This window comes from Polypterus senegalus, chromosome 2, assembly GCF_016835505.1.
Source record: "Polypterus senegalus isolate Bchr_013 chromosome 2, ASM1683550v1, whole genome shotgun sequence".
Taxonomy (NCBI): Eukaryota; Metazoa; Chordata; class Cladistia; order Polypteriformes; family Polypteridae; genus Polypterus; species Polypterus senegalus.
In genome coordinates this window covers 74,458,296-74,485,782 of record NC_053155.1, presented here as the reverse complement: position 1 = coordinate 74,485,782, position 27,487 = coordinate 74,458,296, and the positions used below count along the sequence as shown (strand labels likewise).

Genomic DNA, 27,487 nt, shown 5'->3' with positions numbered 1-27,487 from the left:
TTTCTTTTTACTTCTCCGCTGCCAAGCGCGGGTATTTTGCTATATATATATATATATAGATATAAGTGCTTTACATATTAAAGAATAGAAAAATGAAAGACACAATTATAAAACAAAATAAATCAACATTAGCATCGAATAAGAGTAAGGTTCAATGGCTGGGGGGTCAGAAAAAACAAAAACTCCAGACGGCTGGAGAAAAAATAAAATCTGTAGGGATTCCAGACCATGAGACTGCCCAGTCCCCTCTGGGCATTCTACCTAACATAAATGAAACAGTCCTCTTTGGATTTAGGATTCTCACGGAAGGGCTTGATGATGATGATGATGGTAACGTACACTTCTGCCTTTTAATCCGTCCATCATTGTTGGAGCATCATGAAGCTTTGAGCAGGTGGTGGTGGCGCTGGCCACCACCACAAAGAAACCGGAAAAAGAAACAGAAAAGAGAGTAGGGGTCAGTAGCGATTTTAGATCCACCATGAATAGTTATTTTGAGGAAATTGAACATATAGAGTATCAGGATTAAGTTAAATTAAGATTAAAGTGATAAAAAGGCCAAGATAAAGTAATGTGTTTTCAGCAATGTGTTTTCAGCAGTGTTTTAAAGTGCTCTATTGTATCAGCCTGGCGAATTCCTATTGGCAGGCTATTCCAGATTTTAGGTGCATAGCAGCAGAAGGCCGCCTCACCACTTCTTTTAAGTTTTGTTCTTGGAATTCTAAGGAGACACTCATTTGAGGATCTGAGGTTACGATTTGGAATATAAGGTGTCAGACATTCCGATATATAAGATGGGGCGAGATTATTTAAGGCTTTATAAACCATAAGCAGAATTTTAAAGTCAATCCTGAATGACACAGGTAACCAGTGTAGTGACATTAAAACTGGAGAAATGTGTTCGGATTTTCTTTTCCTAGTTAGGATTCTAGCAGCTGCATTCTGCACTAGTTGCAAACGATTTATATCTTTTTTGGGTAGTCCTGAGAGGAGTGCATTACAGTAATCTAGTCGACTGAAAACAAACGCGTGAACTAATTTCTCAGCATCTTTCAGTGATATAAGCGGTCTAACTTTACTTATGTTTCTTAAGTGAAAAAATGCTGTCCTAATGATCTGATTAATATGTGATTTAAAATTCAGATTACAGTCAACAATCACCCCTAAGCTTTTTACCTCCGTCTTGACTTTTAATCCTAATGTATCCAGTTTATTTCTAATAGCCTCATTGTATCCATTATTGCTGATCACTAAAATTTCAGTTTTCTCTTTATTTAACTTGAGAAAATTACTATTCATCCATTCTGTGATACAAGTCAGACATTGTGTTAGTGAATCAAGAGAACTGGGGTCATCAGGAGCTATTGATAAGTACAGCTGTGTGTCATCAGCATAGCTGTGGTAACTCACGTTGTAACCCAAGATAATCTGACCTAACGGAAGCATGTAGATTGAGAATAACAGCGGACCCAGGATAGAGCCTTGTGGAACACCATATCGGATATCATGTGTCTTTGAGTTGTAATTCCCACAACTAACAAAAAATTTTCTCCCTGTCAGGTAGGATTCAAACCAATTTAAGACTGTGCCAGAGAGGCCCACCCATTGACTAAGGCGATTTCTAAGAACGTTGTGATCAATGGTGTCAAATGCAGCACTCAGATCTAAGAAGATGAGAACAGATAAATGGCCTCTGTCTGCATTTACCCGCAAGTCATTTACTACTTTAATGAGTGCAGTTTCTGTGCTGTGATTTGTTCTAAAACCCGACTGAAATTTATCAAGAATATATAGAATATATATATATATATATATATATATATATATATAAGAATATATATAGATAGATATGAGAACAACACTCATATCAATGACAAAACAATTACATTAACAATCATGTTACGTTATTTTTAAAATTTTTCCTTTTCTTTTTCATAACTTCTTTAACACACTATTTCTCCGCTGCGAAGCGCAGGTATTCTGCTAGTTCAATAATATTTGTCAGTAACAATTTTGTAGTATGAGTACGCTATTTTGAGGCGACCCATCTTTTTTCCTGCTCATTGCAGACAACTGTGGCTGCCAGCTGAATGCCAAAAGCACAATAGCACCACTTGTGAAAAGCGTGGATGTGTAAGCAAATAAGTAGAGGTATAATAACAAGGGAAAAGAGACAAGATGATATGCGGCATGACCACTAAAGTGAAGGAAGTTTACGGAAAGCAAAGTAGGACGTGGTCACACACTTGAGTTGGGATATACATCTCAAGTCTAGCTACCAGCAAAAGGGAAGGAAATAAAAGAAGAGTCGCTTCCTCACACCAAGCCTGAGGATGCTAATGCACCGCAGAAGAGTGAGGGGATGGACACTGGACTCAAATGTATGTTTTTATTATATAATAGTAATAATAATAGCTGCTTACTACACAAAATGGTAAATGCGAGGACCTGGGATCGAACCTGCAACCTCTTGATTACATGACTGCAGTTCTTACCTCTGCACCAGTCAAGCAGACATGTCTACTTTCTGTGGATTGATATTGGGTCTTCGGTTTGTACATATTGACAGAAACGTGAAAATTGAATTATTTCTTTTTATTTGGTTATATTCTTCAATAATAAGTGCACTTGTTTTGTTATACCTTTTGTGAAAGTGCTTAATTGATATTTGGACTTCAGTCTTCACACATTATACACTTCACATCAGCATTTTCTTGTTATTACTATAACATGAAAAACATTTCTGTTTCAGTTATGTGTTCAAAATTTCTTGCCTCACATTTCCTGTCATCCTACATTTATACAGATCATTGTAACATGGAACACACATGAAATGTATGTATTAAAAATAACAATATATTATTTACCCTATAGAATTCCAGACACTTAACTCCCAGATAAAGAGACTTCAGCTCTGAAAATTTTGCGTTTCATTTCAGCTGCCTGAGTGGAGGATGAGTGAGAAGGCCACCTGCTGCCAGTGCTGACTGACACATTTACAAAACAAAGACGCTGATGAGAAGGTGCAAGGGAATTTAAGGTGGTCAGGCATAACATATATTTTTGGAGGCTTCAGGGATTCTAGTGTTAATCCATTGCATGGGCCACCAAAATTTGCACCCTGTAAACATTATTGCTTTTAGGAATAAGTTAATGTAAAACACGATTAAGTGTTACAACTTTATTGTTTGGCTATGACAAAAAGACAACAAAAAGTTTGAGCATACAACTGACAAAATAAAACAAAAAGTAACGCTAAAGTGAACACTGTAAACAAATAAAAACTGCTAACATATAACAACAGTAAAACATCCATTTTCTAAACCTGCTTTAGCCTAAGCAGGAATGTGGGAAAGCTGGAATCTATACAAGCAAGCATAGGGCTCAAAGCAAGTGGAGATAAATACTTGTGTGTCGCACTGATAATCAACAAAATTCTTAGTTTAGGAAAAGCAGGAATTGAATAATGACTGGAATGTTTTACTCATGGGCAATAGTACAGTGGAACCTCGGTTCACGACCATAATTCGTTCCAAAACTCTGGTCATAAACCAGGTTGGTCGTAAACCGAAGCAATTTCTCCCATAGGATTGTATGTAAATACATTTAATCCGTTCCAGACCGTACGAACTGTATGTAAATATACAGTAATCCCTCGCTATATCGCGCTTCGACTTTCGCGGCTTCACTCTATCGTGGATTTTAAATGTAAGCATATCTAAATATATATCACAAATTTTTCGCTGGTTCGCCGCTTTGTGCAGACAATGGGTATTTTAATTTATGGTACATGCTTCCTCAGTTTGTTTGCCCAGTTGATTTCATACAAACGGAAGCTATTGGCGGATGGCTTAGAAGCTACCCAATCAGAGCATGTATTACACATTAACTAAAACTCCTCAATGCTATAAGATATGTTTCCCGCACGGTGCTTGTTTGCTTCTCTCTATCTTTCTCACTCTCTCTGCCTGACGGAGGGGGTGTGAGCAGAGGGGCTGTTTGCACAGAGGACACGGACGCTCCTCTACAAAATGCCGCTTTATTGCGGTGCTTCTGTATACTTAAAAGCACGTATTGATTTTTTGATTGTTTGCTTTTCTTAGCGAGCGCTCTCTCTGACATTCTCTGCTCCTGATGGCGCTCCTTTGAAGATAAGATATGTTTGCATTCTTTTAATTGTGAGAAACAACTGTCATCTCTGTCTTGTAATAAAGCACAGTTTAAACGTTTGACTAAACGGTGTTATTTCATGTCTAGAGGGCTCTAATAATGTTAACAGGGTGGGAGAGTTTAGAAGGGCTTCAAATATATAAAAATAACCATACAAACATATGGTTTCTACTTCGCGGATTTTCACCTATCGGGGGGGGGGTCTGGAACGCAACCTCCGCAATCCAGGAGGGATTACTATATATGTAAATATATGTAAAGATTAAGCACAAATATAGTTAGTTACACCATAGAATGCACAGTTTAATAGTAAACTAATGTAAAAACATTGAATAACACTGACACAAAACAGCCAGGCTCCCTGCTCAGCTACTCGAGCAGGCTCTCTCTCACTCTCAGAACAGAGAGGAACATTTGCACAAAAATACGAACTTTAATTTAAAAACCAACCACAAGCAACCAAAAAAGTAAAAGTGCAGGAGATCATGCTATTAGCCTTACAGCCCGATTGCTGTACTGTACAGTACAGTAAACAATTTTTTTAAAAATGAGTTTTAAGCACAGGGAAAAAGGAACATTTAAAAAAAAGAGAAAAGTAACATTGCAACAATTCACGCTACGAACTGAAAAATTAACTTTTGAAAAATCCGTAATACAAAAACCACCAAGAAAACTAACCTTGCATGAGTCGAGTTCTGGCATGAAGTGAGGAGGAACTCGGTGGAGAGGAGGGAGAGTCTGGCTCCGCAATGGAGGGATGTTTTCCTTCAGGTGTTTTATCTCGTGTGATTTCTTGGGTTTCTGGTGTTTTTAGCTGTTTAGCTGGTGGGAGCGAAAGACTCATGCAGCCATTCCAAAAACAAAGTCCTTGTGACCCAACTCTTCGTGTTTGCCCTCCACATTACTGGCAGTCTGGCTTTGTTTACATTGTGCTGCTTGAAAGCACAAGGGTTCTCAAATTGGTAAATGAGTAAACTGGTAAACAGTTTTTCCACCTCTTCCAGCACTTGAAGCCTCTGCCTGGTTAATGCTGTAACTCCTTTCGCAATATCAGCTGCTTTAATAGATTCTTTCTGCTTTAGAATAGTCGAAATCATAGATTTTGACTTCTTGTACTCAGCGGCAAGATCAGTAACACGAACGCCACGCTCAAACTTTTCAATAATTTCTTACTTTACTTCGATTTCAATTTTCTTCAAAACTTTCTTCTCACCACTCTTCACTTGCTTAGAAGCCATAGTTAACTGCAAAAGCACACGAAAAATTGTAGAGCACAAAGAGAGCGCAGGTAAAGCACACACGTCTGACTGAGAACAATGAACAGGGAGCGGCTCTGCTTAAATACAGTAATCGGCGTGTATGAACCAGCCAGGCAGGTACGCATGTGCAGGCTTGCTCTCTCTCTCTCTCAGCAGCACACCCCCACAGCAGCAGGCAGGCACGCACCCTCCCCCTCTCTCTCTCAGCAGCTGGCCTGCACGTACCCTCCCCCTCTCTCTCTCAGCAGCAGGCAGGCACGCACGTGCAGCACCCTCCCCCTCCCGCTCTCTCTCATCAGCAGGCAGGCACGTTTGACCGAGAACAATGCAAGATGTGCGGAAATCATCGGCACATACAAACTGAAAGGGAAACTGGCTTGTTTGTATACCGAGTGTGTGGTCGTGAATCGAGGCAAAAGTTTGGTGAACTTTTTGGTCGTGAACTGAGACGTTCATGAACCAAGGTTCCACTGTATATAGCATGTTCAAGACTAAGCAGCTCCAGTGAACTACAGTAATATTAGCCCATGATTAAAAAAAAAAAAAAATCCTTCACTGTATACAAAAATACTTAATTACTTACATAGTAATTCAGGTGAGGAAGGCAGGCTCTACTGTAGGCATGGAGCTGGACAGTTTGACATCTGTGGCAGAGTGACGGGCACTGAGCAGGCTCCTGCCAATCATGGAGAATCCACTGCATCCACTAAACAGCATCATCTCCAGACAGAGGAGCAGCTTCTGCGACAGACTGCTGTCACTGTCCTGCTCCACTGACAGACTGAGGAGATCGTTCCTCCCCCACACTATGCGACTCTTCAATTCCACCCGAGGGGGTAAACATTAGCATTATACAAAGTCATTGTCTGTTTTACCTACATTTTTATCACTCTTTAATATTGTTTTTTTATCAGTATGCTGCTGCTGGAGTATGTGAATTTCCCCTTGGGATTAACAAAGTATCTATCTAGTACTTCTCATGCATTTAATAAATCAACAGCAGTATAACTAAGGCCTATAGTCTTAGGAAATTTAGTGGGCAAAGCCATAAACTATTCTTATTTTAGAATTCATTTGTTTATTCCTTATGTCCCACTACATTTTCTGTGAGTTTGGTTTAATCTTAGGTTCTATTCTATTAATAAAATAAAAACACACACATCCTTAACATTTTCTGCATAAAAATAAAAATAAAAAAATATACTTTAAAAATACATTTTTAAAAATAAAAAATATTGATGTCTCATCGATAGACATCATTGTAGATTAATCCTGATTGAAAAAAACAACTACTAGATTGAAGGATTCTGATGGTCATATGCGTCTATGCACCAAATGTCAGTTCAGAGTACCAGGACTTCTTGGATCACTGGAGGGGATCCCGGAAAGTGTCCCAGCTGGTGAGTCCATAGTTCTGCTGGGAGACTTCAGTGCCCACGAGGGTAATGATGGAAATATCTGGAGAGGCATGACTGGGAGGAACGGCCTCCCTAGCCTAAACCCGAGCGGTGTTTTATTATTGGACTTCTATACTAGGCATGGTTTGCCATAACAAACACCAAATACAAGCAATAAGGAGGCTCATAAGTGTACTTGGTAACAGAGTAACTTAGGCCAAAGATCTATAATCTATTTCATAATTGCATCATCAGATTTGCAGCCGTATGTTCTGGACACTCGGGTACAGATTGGGCGCAGATGTCAACTGATCACAACCTGGTGGTGAGATAGGTCAGATGGTAGGGGAGGTACCTGGACAGACAAGTAGTGAGGAGGAACTGGGAACATCTAGGGGAGGACCCTGTCTAGAAGACTTTCAACTCCAACCTCTTAAAGAGCTTTTCCCACATCCCAGAGGAGGCTGGGGATGTAGAGTCCAAATGGGTCTTGTTCAAAGCCTCCATTGTGGAAGCAGCTTCAAAGAGATGCAGACTGAAGGCCATAGGTGCCTCTCGAAGTGGCTGCCCAAGGTCCCAATGGTGGACACTACAGGTGATGGATGCCATCAAATTGAAAAATTAGGCATTCCCTGTATGGTTACCACGGACAGAAGACTCTTGAAGCAGCAGAGAGGCACTGACAGGCCAAAAGGGCTATGGCCTTGGCAAACAGGAAAGCAAAAACCTGGGTGTGGGAGGATTTCAGAGAGACCATGTAAAGCAACTATCGATCGGGCTCAAAGAGGTTCTGGCAAACTATCAGGTGACTAAGAGCCAGAAGCTGATATGGTGGATCAATGCCCATTTCCTTGAGGAAGGTCACTGAGATAATTAAGCAATTTGCAGTGGCAAAGCACTGGGGGTGGATGAGATTCGCCCAGAAATGCTTAAGACTCTGGACACTGTTGAGCTGTCATGGCTGACAGGGTAGTTGCCCATTTTTAAGGTACAGGAGAGTGTGCTCCAACTAATGGGGAATCACACTACCCAGCATTCCTGGGAAAGCTTATGTCAGGGTACATGAAAGGTATTTCCACCCAATAATGGAACCTCAGATCCAGGAGGAGCAATGTGGATTCTATCCAGTGCCGTGGAATGGTGGACCAGCTCCTTACCCTCATGAGGATTGTAGTGGGGACATATGACAGTGTTCCTCAAGGGATACTATGGGGGCTGCTAGGAGAGTATGGGGTTTTTGGAACCATGAGGGCTATTGAGTCCCTGAATAATCAGAGTGAGAGCTATGTCTGCATACTTGGAAAAACTTCAGTACCATTTCCAATGGGTGTGGGAATCTGCCAGGGCTGTGTTTTGTCTCCTGTCCTGTTTGTGTTTTTATGGCCAGAATATCAAGACACAGCTGGGGAGGGAAGTGTGTCCAGTTTGGTGACCTTACAATATCGTCACTGCTTTTTGCAGATGACATGGTTCTGTTGGTTTCATTAGGCTGCAAACTTCAGCCTATATTGGGCGGGTTTGTGACTGAGTGTAAAGTGGCAGGTATGAGGATCAGAAGGAGAGTTACTGCATCAAGTGGAGGAGTTTAAGTACCTTGAGGTCTTCCATGAGAACCTTAAATACCATGAGGACTGATTGAGGTCATTTATGTTAGGTAGAATGCCTAGAGGGGGCTTGGCGGCCTCGTGGCCTGGAACCCCTGCAGCCATCTGGAGTTTTTCTTTTTTGTTTTTTCTGTCCTCCTTGGCCATCGGACCTTACTTTTATGTTGATTAGTGTTCTCTTATTTAAATTTTTATTTATTTTGTCTTTTTTCATCACGTATAGCACTTTGAGCTGCATTATTTGTATGAAAATGTGCTATATAAATAAATGTTGTTGTTCACAAGTAAGGGAAAATGGAATGGGGAGATCAACTGATGGACTGGGGTGGCAAGTGCAAGTATGCAGTCACTATACCAATCTGTAGTGGTGAAGAAGGAGCTGAGTCAGAAGGTGAAGCTCACGATTTACCAGTCAATCTACTGTACATCCCTACCTTACCTGTGGTCATGAGCTTTGGGTAATGACCAAAAGAATAAGATTGCGGGTAGCGAGAGCTGCTGACCCTATGCATTGAGAGGAGCCAACTGAGGTGGTTTGGGTATCTGATACAGATTCCTCCTTGTGGGTGTTTCATGAGCATGATCAGCTGGGAGGATTATATCTCCCTAATGGAAATGGAAACATGTTGGGAACCCACAGAATGAGTTGGCAAGTGTGGTTGAGAAAAAGGATGTTTGGGCCTCAGTGCCCCTGTGACCCGGCTTTGGATAAGCAGTGGAGAATGAATGAACAAATGAATGAAAACAGGTAGATGATGAAGAAAAATGTAATTATGAAAGGTACAACAGCAGCCTGATCTTTGAATGGACATACACCGCCGCTTCTGAGCCTCACTTTACTGCACACTTTAAAAAGCACCTTATAGCCAAGGTTTTTATCTTAAACTAGTTTTAGTGATGATGACGTATTTGAAGGGGATGATTTTACTCAGCTGGCAATTTATGATGTCACTTCTGAATTCAAGTGCTGTAACATGTGTACCAGGGAAGTTTCTAAGCTACCATTCACTAAATCGACAGGGTGTAAGACAGATATAGATGATGTTACAAAATTTTAGTCTGTTCATAAATGACAGTTTTTAGATGTAAATATGAATAAGCCCAACATACATGATAAAGAATCACAAAATGAAACCAAATTACAGGGTACCCATGTATTAAAAACACTGAAACAGCAAACTTTGTGAAAACCAATACTTGTGTCATTCTCAAAACTTTGCCACGACTGTATTGTAAACTGTGTCAACCACACTTTTTTAAAATAACCATCAAATAAAGGAGGAACATATTCAACTCAAGACTGTAATATTCAATTTCATAAGATACAAATTTTGTTACTGTTGAATGTATGATGCTGTGCTAATACTACTGGAAAAATAGTATTTACAGTAATCCCTCCTCGATCGCGGGGGTTGCGTTCCAGACCCCCCCGCGATAGGTGAAAATCCGCGAAGTAGAAACCATATGTTTCTATGGTTATTTTTATATATTTTAAGCCCTTATAAACTCTCCCACACTGTTTATAAATATTCCCCGCAGAGTTATACAGCATAATCCCTTTGTATTCTCTTAGATATTAGGTAAGATTCATTGAAATTATGTATATAAACACACTGTTTATATACAGTAAAACCTAAATATTATTTTAAAGATATTGAGTGTCTCCGATATCACATGTTACAGCCATTACGATAGACATGCCACCAGCAATAAATACGTACAATGCAAGAAAAATAGTATACAGTAAATGTGTGTGTACAGTGACACTAAACGTACGTACATGTACTAAGTACTGTAAGTAGAAAATTAATTATGGTTACTCACCAACAATGACACGATGACTTGTCCGATAACAATGAGTTTTATTTTACTGCACAACAAAGGAGAGCGTTACAGCCCTTAAAGGAGCCACTTCAGGCGATTGTGTAGCACTGCCGTTGTTCTTCTTCTGGCAGTCTTCAATCCAAATCCCTAAAGCAGATTCCATCCAGACTACTGCCTTATTACATCCACTTACAACTTGTATTGCACCCTGGTTAAAAGGACACTGCGGCCGTAGATCTTGTATTCCTTTCCTACTTTTTAAATAAAAAGAATCGTAGCCTTCAACAAATCCAAAACGTTTACCTTTTCGCAATCGTTAACATCTTCCGTTTAGCGGCTAGGCACGGCCCCTGAAGCAGTAGCAGATCGTTTTGGAGCCATAATGAAGGGCTTGACTATGCACAAAGATAAACACAAAAGAGCACAACTCTTTACACAGCGAAACACGTTGATGCTGAATGAGCGAGACGAGACTTCCTGGTTAACACTGCATTCAGCAAGCAGGAACTTAACTGCGTGCTCTGATTGGTTAGCTTCTCAGTCAGGAGAACTTAACTGCGTGCTCTGATTGGTTAGCTTCTCAGTCATCCGCCAGTAGCGTCCCTTGTATGTAATCAACTGGGCAAACCAACTGAGGAAGCATGTACAGGAAGTAAAAAGACACATTGCCCGCAGAACCCGCGAAGCAGCGAAAAATCCGCGTTATATATTTAGTTATGCTTTCATATAAAATCCGCGATAGAGCGAAACTGCGAAAGTCAAAGCGCGATACAGCGAGGGATTACTGTATAGCAAAAACATATCTGACAACACTGTCTAATTTGATATGAGGTATTCCTTTCGTAGTCACATGATACTGCTTTGCATTTTAAGTCTAATGCCGGAAAACCAGGACAGGCTGTGTGATGTCACATGTACTTTGGTTTACACTAGCTTTAGAAACTGAAACTATATTAAATCTGACATCAAACTAACTTTCCCTGCAATTGCTAAAACAAAAGTCTTTAAAATGTACTGATTTTATGCATATTGTGATACTAAAAGAAAAAGATGCTCAGAAAAACACAGTCTCAGTAAAAAGTTAATTTAATTTAAAAGAAAATAAGAGAAATAAAGCAAGAATGTTTTGCATTTAATAATCTGAAAGGGAAATCTTCGTGTTGGTCTATGGCGGTTGTAGAATAGAAGGTAATATGTCATAGTATTGATTTGCACCTGTATCATATTATATGTTTTGTATTTAAAAATTAATTATTCTTCAGCATATACTTCAACAGTACTTCATGATTAAAAAAACAAAAGAGTACTAGTATTCTCATCGCACAAAACCCATATTGTTCTAAAAAGTGTCAAGACATTCACACTGTTCATTCTTAACTGCATCTTGTGCATGCTCCCTGGAAATATATCTGTTTGAGACTGAGGCTAAACCAAAAGTCTCTCTCACTCATTCATATATATATATATATATATCTATATATATATATATATATATTCATATATATATATATACACTCACCTAAAGGATTATTAGGAACATCTGTTCAATTTCTCATTAATGCAATTATCTTATCAACCAATCACATGGCAGTTGCTTCAATGCATTTAGGGGTGTGGTCCTGGTCAAGACAATCTCCTGAACTCCAAACTGAATGGGAAAGAAAGGTGATTTAAGCAATTCTGAGCGTGGCATGGTTGTTGGTGCCAGACAGGCCAGTCTGAGTATTTCACAATCTGCTCAGTTACTGGGATTTTCACGCACAACCATTTCTAGGGTTTACAAAGAATGGTGTAAAAAGGGAAAAACATCCAGTATGCGGCAGTCCTGTGGGCTTAAAATGCCTTGTTGATGCTAGAGGTCAGAGGAGAATGGGCCGACTGATTCAAGCTGATAGAAGAGCAACTTTGACTGAAATAACCACTCGTTACAACCGAGGTATGCAGCAAAGCATTTGTGAAGCCACAACACGCACAACCTTGAGGCGGATGGGCTACAACAGCAGAAGACCCCACTGGGTACCACTCATTTCCACTACAAATAGAAAAAAGAGGCTACAATTTGCACGAGCTCACCAAAATTGGACAGTTGAAGACTGGAAAAATGTTGCCTGGTCTGATGAGTCTCGATTTCTGTTGAGACATTCAAATGGTAGAGTCAGAATTTGGCGTAAACAGAATAAGAACATGGATCCATCATGCCTTGTTACCACTGTGCAGCCTGGTGGTGGTGGTGTAATGGTGTGGGGGATGTTTTCTTGGCACACTTTAGGCCCCTTAGTGCCAATTGGGCATCGTTTAAATGCCACGGGCTACCTGAGCATTGTTTCTGACCATGTCCATCCCTTCATGACCACCATGTACCCATCCTCTGATGGCTACTTCCAGCAGGATAATGCACCATGTCACAAAGCTGGAATCATTTCAAATTGGTTTCTTGAACATGACAATGAGTTCACTGTACTAAAATGGCCCCACAGTCACCAGATCTCAACCCAATAGAGCATCTTTGGGATGTGGTGGAACGGGAGCTTCGTGCCCTGGATGTGCATCCCACAAATCTCCATCAACTGCAAGATGCTATCCTATCAATATGGGCCAACATTTCTAAAGAATGCTTTCAGCACATTGTTGAATCAATACCACGTAGAATTAAGGCAGTTCTGAAGGCGAAAGGGGGTCAAACACTGTATTAGTATGGTGTTCCTATTAATCCTTTAGGTGAGTGTGTATATATATATATATATATATATATATATACATACATACATACACATATATATATAGTGACACTAGAGGGCGCTGTCACTCCTCAAACCCTGCAGACAAACGTCCAGGACACCAAGTGCTAGAAATAATTTTAATTTCTTCTTTTCTTTGATATGGTGCCACAGTGCACCACTATTACCACAATAAACAATAAATCATTAATTACAAATACAATAAATCCTCCTCTTCTCCCACCAGCTCTGTCACACTACCACCCAAGTCTGGCTCCAATGCTGGGTCTCGCATTGTCCTTTATATAGTCCTTGACCCAGGTCAGTTGAAGATTTATATTTTTCTTCAGCCCAGAAGGACTTCTGTTCTTCTGTACCCATGACTTGGGAGTACTTCCAGGCTATATGTAAAATATAAATCCATGTGTCTCCCTGCAGCATCACCCGATGGCACCCAGCAGGGCTGTGAAGTCGAAGTCCATCTCCCATGATGCCCTGCGGGAATCAGGGGACACCTCCATGCTGCAGGGAGGATTCCATCTAGCGGCCTGGATGTGTTGGTCGGGAAAAGCTGCCGGCCATCTCTAACAATATATATAGATATAGATAAAATATCCATTTCTAGTGGTATGTTGGCGATTCTACGATGAAGAAAAAAATAACACTAAGAAATTACACACTTAGCTTTTTTTTTTTAATATCGGCCGAACACTCACAATAATACGATTTTCGAAGGAGAGCTAATGGCAAAAGCATGCAGTCATGGGATTTCTGCAGTTGGCTCTAGCCACTTCAAGAGTGTTGGGAGGCATGCTTCCTAGGTACAGGAAGAAGCAGTGCCTTCTATACATCCATAGGTGAGCTCTAATGTTCAGCAAAATTTCCAAAGCTTTATACTTTTCTCATGGTCTGTTTTCATAATAAGAACATGTGTTTGCCACACATGGGATTCATTCTTTGCTAATACAGGGAGACTCTAAAGGGAAGACACTAAACCCCTAACCAAACCATCACCAAACAGGAAGTACATCAGCACTTTAATAACCTGCCTGAAGTTCCTCTAATTGTCTATTCCCATCTCAGCTGTGCCTTCACCCTGTCAGATGGTTTGCGTGACTATGGCTGTATTTATTTATGGCCTCAATTACTCATTTTAAATAATGTCTATGAAATAAACATCACAGAATCCGGCGGCACATTTCAAACATTTAGATACACTTACTCCAAACAAGCGGAAAGGGGATTCATCAGAGAAAATGGCTTTACCCCAGTCCTCAGCTGTACAATCCCTGTACCTTTTGTAATAATGACATCAATAAATACATTTCTATTTATCTGATGAAAATATAGTTTTACAGCTTCTTATATTTTAAATGGGAGTTTTTCAAAATAAACATTTATTTTAATCAAGTCAAGCCTTTCATCTTTCCCAAACAAAGGTAAAATAACAAAACTAAAAGTAAATTAAGAATGGTAGCCCCTCCAGCTGTAGGATTTTTTTTAACTGAGAGAAAATAAATGGTTAATGTGTGCCACATACTTTTGGGCTTCTGCTACAAAAGGGAAGTGACAGGAAAAGTAGCACTTTGAGTATAAGACATCAAAGAGGATACGTCAATAGTACTATCTGGATGTTATTACCATGCCAACTATGGATCACATGTATAAGAATTTTTTTGTTAGATGGTCACACATGAAACCATCAGAACAGTGTAAATCATTTCATACGATTGATCTGACAGAACATTAAAAAGAGGCGTCTTTATAGCTTCGTAGCGAAAAAGTAGAAGCTAAGAGATGGAGGAAGACAGAGCCTGGGAAGGGAATATCCTCATTATCACTGAGGTGAACAACACATTTTTCTCTGTTAGTACTCTTTCTCTGACATGAGGATTAAACAGGACATGGGACTTTTCAGACTTCTGTCACAAAAAAAGCTACCCCTGAGGTAACTACTTGGCACTACTGGAGACAGCTTTTTATGTTCATTTTTATATTAAACAGTGTTTGTTAACTAAAGAAGGGAGTTTTGTAAAGTAAATCGTGCTGTAAGCTCAAAACATGTTTTCATTCAACAGTGTGTAACAAAAAAGGTTGATGTAAGGATTTAGCCCAAGTAACTTCCTAGGAGAGGTCACTTGTAATAGAAGTGAGTACTTTCATTAATTCAGGGTTGTCAGAAACTGTTAGCTGTTAAAAACTGTGAGCCAAAAGTTGTCTGCCCTTTTTTGCTCAGTGATGTCCTATATGAGCAATATTTGGCTGAAGCTCAGACTCTGGGCAGAAATGTATAACAGAAGATTTCATGTTTAGTTATATGATGGTTGGTTTCCTTACCCATTTCTAGGTGGTGAGAGAGTCAAGTGTCTTAAGGCAGTGGCTGCTATTTTCCAAAGGTCTTAATCTGCCTTTGCTTCCCATCTCTCAGAATGTATTTACCCACCTAGAGACTTACTCTCTGACTGTATCTCCTTATGCCACAGCCATCAGTGGAGCCAGACTCACAAGGAGTTTTAATTGACAACTTCCCCCATTGCCTTCCTGTCTTCTTCCCTCTAAAGGTGCAGGCCAAGGTTTCTCAGAGCTTAACCTTACTTGGCTTTTTTCATCCGATTATTTTATACAGCGCAATTAAACAAGCATCTTTACCTCCACTACAGTCAATATGTAATCTTCCACATCCTACATTAAAAAATACCTGTATACATTCACCAACAACCTCTAGAACTTTTCCACGATACCAGAACATGTCACTGCCTCTTACAGTGCAGCCTTCTCCTTTCTTCCAGCAATAGGGTTGATGATGTTCAAGATTTTTAATTTGTTCCTTGCTTTTTTGTTGAATCTTAAGGAATTCCTGTTCTATATTTAAGCAAAAAAAAAAAACTTTGAAAATCCAAATAGACCTATAATTTCCACTATGATAAACAATGCTACCCTGACTATTTAGTTAGAATAGTACATTCAGTTTCATTGCGGCAGATTCATGGACATAACACAATGATACTAACTGATTTACTTAAGAGATAGAAAAAAAAAATTAATCAGAGATGCATTTTACTTTGCTTACTTCTATCCATTTTCTGAAGCCACATTTTTCCAAAGAGAAGCCAGATGCTATTTTGGTAGTGTCGGTAGGAAGGTAGAAACTAAACTAATGTGTTCAGACAAGTCTATTAGATAGCACATTCACAGACACCAGTAATTTCTTTAACACAGCATAAATTTAATGTAGATAATTAACCTAAAATGAAACGGCACAGTGGTACCAGGGTAATCTGTCTTATGGATCCTGTATCCTTAGCTCAAATGACATATTTGGTTGTTTTTATGAGGTTCCTTGCATGACTGTTTATGTTTTCCACCTACAATATTAACTGGTGATTTTAAATTGGCTACTATTTGAGAAAGAGGATGGGTTTGTGAGTGATTGGGCCCTGTCACGCACCAATGCTATGTAAGGGGCTGCTTCCAACCTTATACCCAGTGCTGCCAGAATAGGCTCTGGTTTCCTTAGACCTTGAGTTGGATTAACCAGGTTGGAGAATGTTATTAGATGTTAATTAACTTGCCATGTACACTTCTAGATGAGATAAGAAACTGCTGTAGAGTAGCAGAAAACAACACACACATAAACATGTAAAGAATGTACAGCTCCAAACAGATACTGACAAACCTACAAACTGAATCCAAGTTCAATTTTGTCCAAACCAATAAATCAAAAGTTCACAATTAGGATTGCTACTAATATGCTACATAATTTACCCGTGAACAAAAAAGTAGAACTCACAAAAAATAAATAAACCTTATAATCACTAATTCTGCATCCAAAAAAACATTTGTACTTACCAGCACTTCTGGTCATTCCATAAATAATTCCATCTTCACCAATCCACGTAATCAGCATCTGACACATATTTTCAGGAAGAACAGGGGGTTTATAAGGATTTAACTTAACACTATCTGTAATAATATTGTGGTACAATTCTTCACCACACTCAGGAAGGAATATTGCCTTTGTACATATCTCTTCAGTCATAGCAGGCTTATCAACCAAATGATTAATGATTTCAGGAGCTTCTCTAATAAAAAAGACAAACAGATTTTAATAACATGAACATACAGTTAGTATCAAATATTATGATATAATAATGTTTACAGATTTAGAACACTATTTCATATGCTCCATGGAAACTACAAACTCACATTATTTTAAACATTTATTATAATGCGGTTAAATGAAATAAGGCATGGAGACAGGATTAAAATGCAAGATTTATCCATTTTAAAAAATGTGTTTTAACACTGTGGCATATTACTGAGCCTGAGAAACCAGGACTTTATGAGGGCATGATTTTTAGTGAAAGGTGAAAATGCCACATTCAGCTGATGAATAGCTTCAAATGTTGTACCCAAAGTGCAGACTACAAAGAAAAGAATGGATGAAGTAACAGGTATGGGTATAATGCATTAATAAATAAAGCTAAAAAGTACATAAGTATTTTTATATAGGTATCAGGTTTTAAAATAAATATAAGAAAATGTGAATGTATACTAAGGGGAAGACTCAAAAAATGATACAAATATACAGAATGGGAAAAATGCTGGTTATAATACAAACAGAATCAGTAAGCGAAAATAATCTTATGCTAACGGCCATCACAACAAACAGCACGTCTACAGGAAACAAAGAACTCTTAATTATTTTTACCAGCAAGAAACATATTACAGTATGCAAAATAGTATGTACACTGCTTTAGTTCTTCTGATAGTTGAAATGTGGTAGAATAGTAGAAGGAAACATTTTTGGGGAAAAAAGAAAAATCTGACTAAAATGTTCACAATCTGCTTAAAACAGTACTTAAAATATACATTTACAATAATTAAGCTAGAAATGAGGATAGACAAGTAGCAAACATGATAAAATATTAATGTTACCACAGGTAAACAAAATGGAGGAAAAAGAAAGAATTGTTAAGACCAGAGAAATAAAAGGCTTCAATAAATTAAGAGGGATTTAAAAAATTACTGATGAAAGCAGTGGAGTAAAACTAATGGGAGACGGGAATGTGGATGTACCGCAAATTGCCAGAGAAACTGAATACAGGACAGAATTATTTGCAGCAAGATGATTTCCCAGAAATTGTGGCAATCTGAATCTGCACAAGTCGACTTTATATTTAAAATAATCAGGCAACAGACACTCTAGGGAAATTAAAAAAAAAATTGTTTCTAAGAGAATCAAAGGCTGTTACCGTCTTGCTCTTTTATTGAATTTATTAAAGTCAAATCACATTTCATAAACATAACTCAAGATTTACAAAAAAAAAAAAAGAGGTTTGAAACAAATCAACCTCCACCCCTGATAAAGACAGCTAGGCCAACAGTATAAAACTTTATGCTAATAAAGAGAAATTAATAGATAAAATAATAAATGAATAAAGATAAATGGAGTAAAAAGAAGGGAGAGAACTGGCTTCCTCAATTTAAATGCTTACTCTAAAATGTTATTGATTACATCCTGCAAGGTTTTGAAAAAGGTTTGTACAGATCCTCTAAGTGCGAATTTGATTTTTTTCAGTTTCAAATAGTATATAGCATCATTTACCCACTAAATTAGAATAGGTGAGTTAGGAGTCATTCAATTGAGCAAGATAAGTCTATAATGCCAATAGTGTAGTAAAGGCAATTACAGTTTCTTTCTCCTTCTCCTCTTTAAGCCCATCTGGAAGTATACTAAATACAGCTGTTAATGGATTAGGAGGGACTGTGACATCCAAGCTGTCTGAAAAGCATTTAAAGATTTTGGTCCAAAATAATGTTAATTTGGTGCAGGCAAAAACATGTGATGCAGTGAGGCCAGAGTTGATTGCAGCGTTCGCAGGTTGGATCTTGCCCTTGTCACACACCCGCAATTAGGGGACAACTAAAGGCCTTGAATAAACGTAATTCCACGCCTGACCATATAAATACTATATCGTTATTTGGAAACACTTTCATTTCATGTGTGTTCCGTGTCTACAACAATCTATGTAAACACATTGTTAAAACAGAAACGTTTTTCATGTTTTAGTAATAATTGACAAAATGTAGACATGAAGTGGGTAATCAAAACTTCACGGGTTCGATCCCAGACGAGTCTGTTTTGAGAAGTGAGCTGCACGTATTCTTACTATTTTAGAATAAAAACATTCATTCGATTCCAGTCTTTAACAGCCGGTGTAATTTATGATACTTGTGAAGGTTAGCTTTGTTTTTTTTTTTTTTTTTTCAGTTTTATTCTCTCAGCTGCGTTCACGATCCCAAGACGCCCCCTCCCCCCAATTTGACACTGCTGTTTTCACATAGATGCGCTATAACAGAGGTCAACTCAGATCATGACGATGGCTCTACATCGGAGCAAGAATGCGCTTTGGCCATCGCTGTACTCTGTACATGGGAAACTCTGCACACTACTTGTGACTTTACGCTGTAGGAAGTAAGTAAATAAATAAAGGTAAATAGGTAAATAACATTCGATCTGGCTCTTACTTGCAAAGGATGGTGTATGTAAGGATGGTGCATGTGCCCAAAACATTAACATTTATATGTTACATACGAAAAAGCCAGATCGTATGTTATTTACCTTGAGTTATTTACTTACTTCCTACAGCGTAAAGTCACAAGTGCAGAGGGCATGCTCAAAAAATATGTGTAATGCCACGTAAAGTGCCTGCTGACACTGTAGTATGCAAGCAATGGTAAGAGAATGCCGTTAGACTTTTTTTGGGGCACATACACCGTCCAGATCTAAACACTAGCGTGTAGAATTGCTTGCGTACTGAAGAATCTATAGCTGCAGGTGGAAGCTGCAGTCGCTGTGCTTTGTATGTAAGAGCCAGATCGAATATTATTTACCTTTATTTATTTACTTACTTCCTACAGCATAAAGTCACAAGTAGAGTGCAGAGCTTCTCATGTACATATACAAAGTACAGCGATGGCAAAAGTGCATTCTTGTTGTGATTTTAGAACCGTCGTCATGATCTGAGTTGACTTCTGTTATAGCGCGTCTATATGAAAACAGCAGTGTCAAATGCGGAGGAAGGGGGAGGGCGCGTTGGGATCGTGAATGCAGCTGAGAGAATAAAACTGAATTTAAAAAAAAAAAAAACACAACAAAAAACAAAGCTAACCTTTACAAGTATCATAAATTACACCAGCTGTTACAGACTGGAATCAAATGTATGTTTTTATTCTAAAATTGTAAGAATACGTGCAGCTCACTTCTCAAAACGGACTCGTCCGTGATCGAACCTGTGAAGTTTCAATTAGCAGTCAATAGTTGATACCATTGCGCCACTGAAGCAGTCGTATCAATTGCGTGTCAATGTCGCACCCTAACGTGGGTTATTTTTCTGCAGCTATATTTTTGAAAAAAAGCGCACTTGTTCCGTTATATTTTTACCTTTTGTGAAAGTGTTCCTTTGATATTTGGACTTCAGGCTTCACACATTATACACTTCATGTCTACATTTTGTCAATTATTACTAAAACATGAAAAACGTTTCTGTTTTAACGATGTGTTTACATAGATTGCTGTAGACACGGAACACACATGAAATGTAAGTGTTCCAAATAACGATATAGTATTTATAAAAGGTGTCATTTTGCTTGACTTCTCACTCGATACCACTCTAGGCAACTGACATGCAGGTAAAAAGACTTGAGCTGAGAAAACTGTGTGGGGTGGGGGGGATGTGATAGTAGGCTCTTTGCTGCTTATCAACACATTTAAAGGACAAAAGACACTGATGGAGAGGTGAGAAGCGATTTAAGGTAGGACGGATCTACAAGTTTTTTCATAGGCTCTGGTAATTCTAGTGTTAAAGGATCTTTCAGTTAACATCTGTCTTGTAAAGTTCATTTGATTGTACAGAATGTTTTTTCATTATTGCATAAGTTCTACTAAATTATATGGAATGCCATTTTTAAGTAATTAAAGAAGAAAAAACCCACCTTTATTCATTCAAAGACAATTTAGTAAATGGAAGAAATTAACCAGTGAACACAGGGGTGACAGGAACAGAATATGCAATCCCCACTACCTAGCTATATATGGATCAGATTTCACTTTCTTTCAGACATTCAGTCTGGGATATGTATTTATTTATTTATTTTATTTATTTTTTTTACAAAAGTATGGTTTGCAGAAGTGACTGTCATACAAAATCTTGTAAACGAGTTTTAATTTAAGGATTTGGGTGTTTAGGCAGTGTCTTAAAGGATAGACAGGACTGAGAGTGATAAAGGTGTAAAAGAGGTAAGCACAATGTGGAGAAAAAGGGAGACAGAGGACACAAACTGAGGAATAGCTGAAGGAAGATAAGAGTAAGCACACGGTTTAAGTAGGCAATAGCAAGGAGAGGTTTTCTAAAACCAAATACAACATAAAAAGTATATGACTGTATAAATATAAACACAATAAAGGATCATTTTATTTCATTTATTAAATGTTTGTTAGACAAGCTTAAAATTTGTGTATATTCAGAGAGTCAAGTTAGTAAGACATTTAATTTGCAAATGAAAAATGTCAAAATTAAGTGCTCAGTACATTGTTCATTAACATGAATTATTGTCTGGTAAGGTTACAAGGTCAATTACTAAAGACTATGGGGAAAAAAAAGTAAGATTCATTTTGAAAAGTCCTTTTATATTTTTCACTGTAGAATTAAACTAAAGCTACTCACTTTCTTTCCCTTACAGCTAATCCTACACCGATTAGGTAATCTGCAATACTGATGTGTGCCTCAGTTGTATTCAGACAATACAATAAAACTGGCAGAGGTCTCTCTGAAGAATTTTCCTGGAAAAAAATAAAATTCAACAGTACAGACTTGTTTTGTCATTTTACATATACTTCAAAACATTAAAAGTTCTAACTCAATGCCGTAACAAAAAAATCTCAAAATAATCTTCATACTAAGACTTCGTAAAGAACCTTCTGATTGAAAAATGTAACACTGTAAGTGAAACAATGCAAGAAATGTTTTCCATCTTAAGAGCTGAAAAGATTACTCTAGAACAAAAGAGGCAAAAACTGCAAGCAAAGTCCTTAGTGAGAAACCCAAAATTACTTACCATGGCCTGTTTGAAACCTCAAGATGGTGAATCTCAAAGAAGGCAATAACCAGAGTTCTTTCCTGGTCTGTTTCTGGCTCATGAAGTTCCAAACCTTTTCAATTCCATTTCAGTATTTGGGTACATATAGCATACACAAGTAGAATTACTACATTTTTTTAGGACCTCAGACAACAAACTCTTACTCAAAGAAGCCTAGCATGTTGGCAGTTTTATAGTTTTACAGATATTACTTAAGCTTTAGCACAGAACAGGAAATTAACCCAGCAATAAAGAAATCATGTGCATCCTGAATGTTCTGCTCTTCTATATCCTCGACTTAGGCCACCCCTTCATTTACCAGTATTGGTGTGGTGGAAAAGTATAAATTATCTTTGAAGAATTGGTTCTGAAGGACAAGGTGGAACAGGACTGTAGACTCATGGCTGCCACAGAATCATTCCAGATTATAAAAGGCTTATTATTTGTATTGAACTATCTGGGAGGAACAATGAACTCTAATGCCTCATTTTACGATTCATATTGTATACAGACATTATAAGAACAGGTTGTGGATCTTTGGAGTACAGTTTCTTTCTGGCATTGTATCCTTTTCTACTTTTGGTCATTTATGCCAATCACTTCTAAACTAAATATTTTTAAAATATTAGTGCTTTGAATTCTGATCTTTGATGCAAAACCCTCCTGAACAATGTCACTGGTTGCCAATATCTGTCATTGCAAACATAAATACTACAGGATTGTGTTTTTTGTCTCTGCACAATTAAGTCAACAAAGCAGTCAGAGATAAAATCAAGTGGATTTGTGGTTAGAAACTGCTGTTTCAATCTACAAACACTTACCTCTAATACCATGGTTCCAAGTTTGTGGTCTTTGTCAACTGTTGTTGGCATTAAAGCAAACACTGTAATCAATCCTTTTTAGTGCACTCCCCATTTCTACAATATGTAACCTATACACAGACCATAATTTGATCAATACTTTTTAAAATTTTTCTCTTCACAAAACAAGGTGTTGCAATGATTACGACGTTACTATTACATTCTTCTCCCATAACGTCTATGCTGGACTGTTTAGATATTGCTGAATTTTAATACAGCACCACATCCCCATTGCAACTGGCAATAAGAGATGTGCTACTTGAAAGATAACATTTATTTAAGAAACCCTCCCCCTCACTCACTTTCCAGTTCTGTTTATTTAAGAAATGGGACTGTAGTTTAAAAAAAAAAAAAAAAAAAGACAAGGTTAACTGGTGTAGTATATTCAAAATGGGATCTCAGTGATTTTGACTGTGGCATGATTAATGGTGCCATATGGTGTGGTTTGAGTATTTCATTAACTACTGATCTCCTGGGATCTCCACAGACAACAGTCTCTAGAGTGTACTCAGAATGGTACAGAAAACAAAAAAAAATATCCAATGAGCAGCAGATTTACAGTCAGAAATGCCATGTGGATGAAAGCGGTCAGAAGAGAATGGCCAGACTGGTATGAACAGAAAGGGTATGAACTCAGATAAACATGACCTTGTCTGACCAATGTCAATCTTGTGGCACACAGATGGTATGGTCCGAATTTGGCACCAACTGCATTAATTCATGCATCCAATCTTCCTTTTGTCAACAGTCTAGGGTGTTGGTAATGGTGTAATAATGTGGGAAATGTTTTGTTGGTACACTTTCAGAGTGTTAATATTAATCAATCATCTCTTGAATGTCATGGCCTACCTGAGTATTGTTGTTGACCATGTCTAACGAGTACTTCATGTATGTTAATGTGCATGAGTTAATGTTAGTGAGCATGTTAATGCACCATATCACAAAGCAAAAGTCATCTAAAACTAGTATCATGAGCAAGACAATGAGTACAGTGTTCTTAAGTGGCCTTCCCAGTCACCAGCTCTGAATCCAATAGAAATCTGGAGAAACCATGTGATCCAATCATGTCAATATGGACCAGAATCTGAATGGAATGTTTCCAACATCTTGCAAAATCTATACCATAAAGAAGTAAGGCTACTGTGACAGCAAAAGGAGACCCTACCCAATATTAGTATAGTATTCATAATAATTTGCTCAATGAGTATATATCCCCAAAAAATCTAATACACACTTTCATTAAGTCAACATTGCTCTTAAGAAGAATTACTCAAAGACTGCACAGAAATAAGTACATAGCTGAAAATCTTTCTTCTGGAAGAACGTATAATTGTTAAAAAACGTATAATTGTCAAATTACTGGACCTCATCTGAATGTCAAATTTGTTTCACTTTCTCATGGGGTTTTAAATGACGCTATCTTAGAAGGTGTTCCCCTATAGTGGCCACAACAAAAAAAAGACATTCACAAAACATATCCTGATATACAGTCATATGGAAAAGCATACTCTCTTTAAATGCTATGGATTTACACATCAGAACATAACTAGCAATAGTTGAACTGCTTACTGAATCATAAAATTAGATAAATCTAACCTCAGATAAACAATAAAACAATATGAATAAGTAATTTTTGAAAAATCATATATGCCCTTCCTGAGATCACATCAATTGAGAAGATAATTAAACCTTTTGGAGCAAATCAAGAGCACTCAATTTACTAAAATCAGAAACAGTTTTCACCTCTACATAAAAGCAAGTCTTCCACCAGATTGGACAGAAGCTTTTTGGGTTTACAGGGATGTAATTCCAAAGATAAAAGACATAACCAATGTTTTCAGAGAAAGAACTCCAAACAATTTGAAATCCACTTTCTACATGGACAAGTGTTAATTATAAAAGGAAAACATTCAAGGTGAATAATTTTACCAGGAGTTTCAGTACTAGAAATGAAATGAACGAGAATGGATTTCACGGAAGGGTATCCAGTAGAAAGCCCCACTCACTAAAAAAGAAACATTTAAAAAGCATTACCTGAAAGAAGTACAAGAGCTCTGGAACAATGTCCTCTGAACTAATGAACTGTTACTTTATTAATCAGAATACCATTTTTTCTGGAACGCAACACACAGTGCATCATCAAAAAACACCACATCGACTGTCAAGCAGTTGTGAAGTAGTGATGATTTCCACTTATTTTACAGACACAGGACCTGTTGTTCTAACACAGTCTCTACCAAAAACTCATCTTTATATCTGAGTATTCTAAAGGAAAGTGTGAGGACCACCTATCTGACAGCTAAAGCCTCAAAGATGTTCACATCTGTTTGTCTAATTAGAGAATAATCTTAAGCAAGTGAATGAGTAAAAAAATGTAATTAAGGTTGTGGAAAGACCAAGGCAAAGTCCAGAACTCAAACCCATCGAGATATGGTGGTAGAAAAAAAAGGAAGTAAATAAACAAGTGCGTTAAATATCAATAAAATGAAGCCTGCTTTAAATAAATGTAGAACAGTTCGACCAATATGGTGTATGATATTGATGATAAAAAAGAAAAAAAAAAACTTATTACTGTGGTCATACAAGCTGCTAAATCCCAGGGTATGCTAAATTTTTCCACACTGCACCTGCATGCTAGGTCACTTTTAGTTTAATAAAAATTCTATTATGCACTGTTTGTTAGTGGAGGTTACATTTTCCTGATAACACTTGGTGAAAACTAATTGGTTGTTAGTTATGTCCTGATAACTAAAGCTCCTGAAAAAAAACATTGCTTTTTCTTTTAAAAACTATCACTGAAGTACAAGAAAACTAATTCCTTTATTTTTAGGGGGTTGGGGTGTATGCCGTGTTTTGGTTAAACGGAAACAAGAGTTGCACATGTCCAACACACAAAAACATTTAATGCACTACTGATTCAGAGGAGGAGGCATGATGGCACAGCGCTGCTGCCTCACAGTAAAGAATTCAGGGTTCGTATCCCAAGTCCTCCCTGTGTGGAGTATGTATGTTCTCCCTATGTCTGTGTAGGTTTCCTATGGGTACTCTGGTTTTCTTCCTAAAGTCCAAACACAGGCAGATTAGGTGAAATAGCAATCCTAAATTGGCCCGAGTGTGTGCTTGATGTGTGGGTGTGTGTTTTTGCCCTGTGATGGACAGACGCCCTTGTCCAGGGTTTGTTCCTTGCCTTGAATGAATTCTCTCTAACCAAACCAGCTTTATCATCTACCAGCCACCTACAGATAATTTTCAAAGGCCCCTGGCATGCTACTTACTTTCTAATAGTCTTTGTGAGGTCAGAATTACACATTACTCATATTACTCAATGTTAAGATGGCCACAATTATAAATGTTTGTGCAATATAATAGCAGGTCTTGGACACAATTTATAAACCCAGTAAAAACATTATATTAATCCCACAAAGCAGTGTTCATTAACAATTTTTCAATCAATCATCTGTTTCTCATCAAAAATATTGGTAAATTACATCTGTTACTTTAAAACATCTGCTCAGCTCATTACTGTCAAATACTCAACATATTTCTTTAAAGAAATATTTACTTTCATAAAATCTCCCTCTATGCATACAATGCACTCTAGGTAACATTCTTTCTAACATATCTCATATACTGCACTTAAGAAATATGAAACCCTATCTGGTGGTAAAGTCACCTGAACAAAATCCTCTATTATGCTCCTTCCTTCAATGGCTTGAGTGTCAATGACTAAAGGCTTCATCAATCTTGGAGTACATATTTTTGCCCCTGTTTAAGTCATATCTTCCTCAAAATAGTTTTACACATCATCAGTGAAGTCTGTTCCTCTAATCTTTCTTGGTCCATGCTTTCAGTGTCCTTTAAATAATACCTTATTATTAAAATGTAATATTTCTCCTCGATTTATTTTCATAGGATATGTTGTCTTACTTCTATCTCCCTCCTTTTAACTATTTGTCACAAGTCACAAATTACCAATTTTAAAATACTGATGGCCTTTTCCAACATTGTTATTAGGATTATCATTTATTAATTTTTAATGAATTTTTCTGAATCAATTTTTCTTATCTTTATATGCAATAATATATATTTTGGGCTGATAAATTTATTTATTTTAACTTTCCAAAAGGTTTTCAGAGAGTTATGATTGTTTAATGCCTAATTTCAACACCATCTTGATTTTCCTGAACATTTTCATTATAACAGTCCCATTGATCGGGTGCATTTCCAGTTGCTGGGGTTGTGCCTTGGTGGTCGTGTCATGTCAATGATGTCAGGTGCCATGTCAAAAAAGTTGCTTGTGATGAACTTCCTCATCTAAATTTACGAATAATTCAAAAGAAACCTCTGTGTGTTGTTGTTCGTCTCTTTATTTATATCAATTGTCCTCTTTTTGACTTCAACTTTGATTTTTGATTAATGACTACTTTTTATGACAGATAGGATGGATTGTTGATTATGGTCTTTGTAATTGCATTTATTGACATTTCTTCTGTGAGTCACCTCCATTATTCAAAG

The 27,487-nt window shown here is 37.7% G+C and overlaps 1 protein-coding gene across 1 annotated transcript in view; it reads right to left on the bottom strand.

The window, feature by feature from the left end:
• rnf17 (ring finger protein 17) overlaps positions 1-27,487 on the bottom strand; it is a 315,372-nt gene that overhangs the window by 75,031 nt on the left and 212,854 nt on the right. Inside the window, exons 21-23 of the mRNA XM_039746236.1 lie at positions 21,701-21,816; positions 16,821-17,053; positions 15,670-15,833 (exon numbers count right to left, since the gene is read on the bottom strand). Coding sequence (XP_039602170.1) covers positions 15,670-15,833; positions 16,821-17,053; positions 21,701-21,816 — 513 coding nt within the window. The remainder of the gene's footprint in view (positions 1-15,669; positions 15,834-16,820; positions 17,054-21,700; positions 21,817-27,487) is intronic.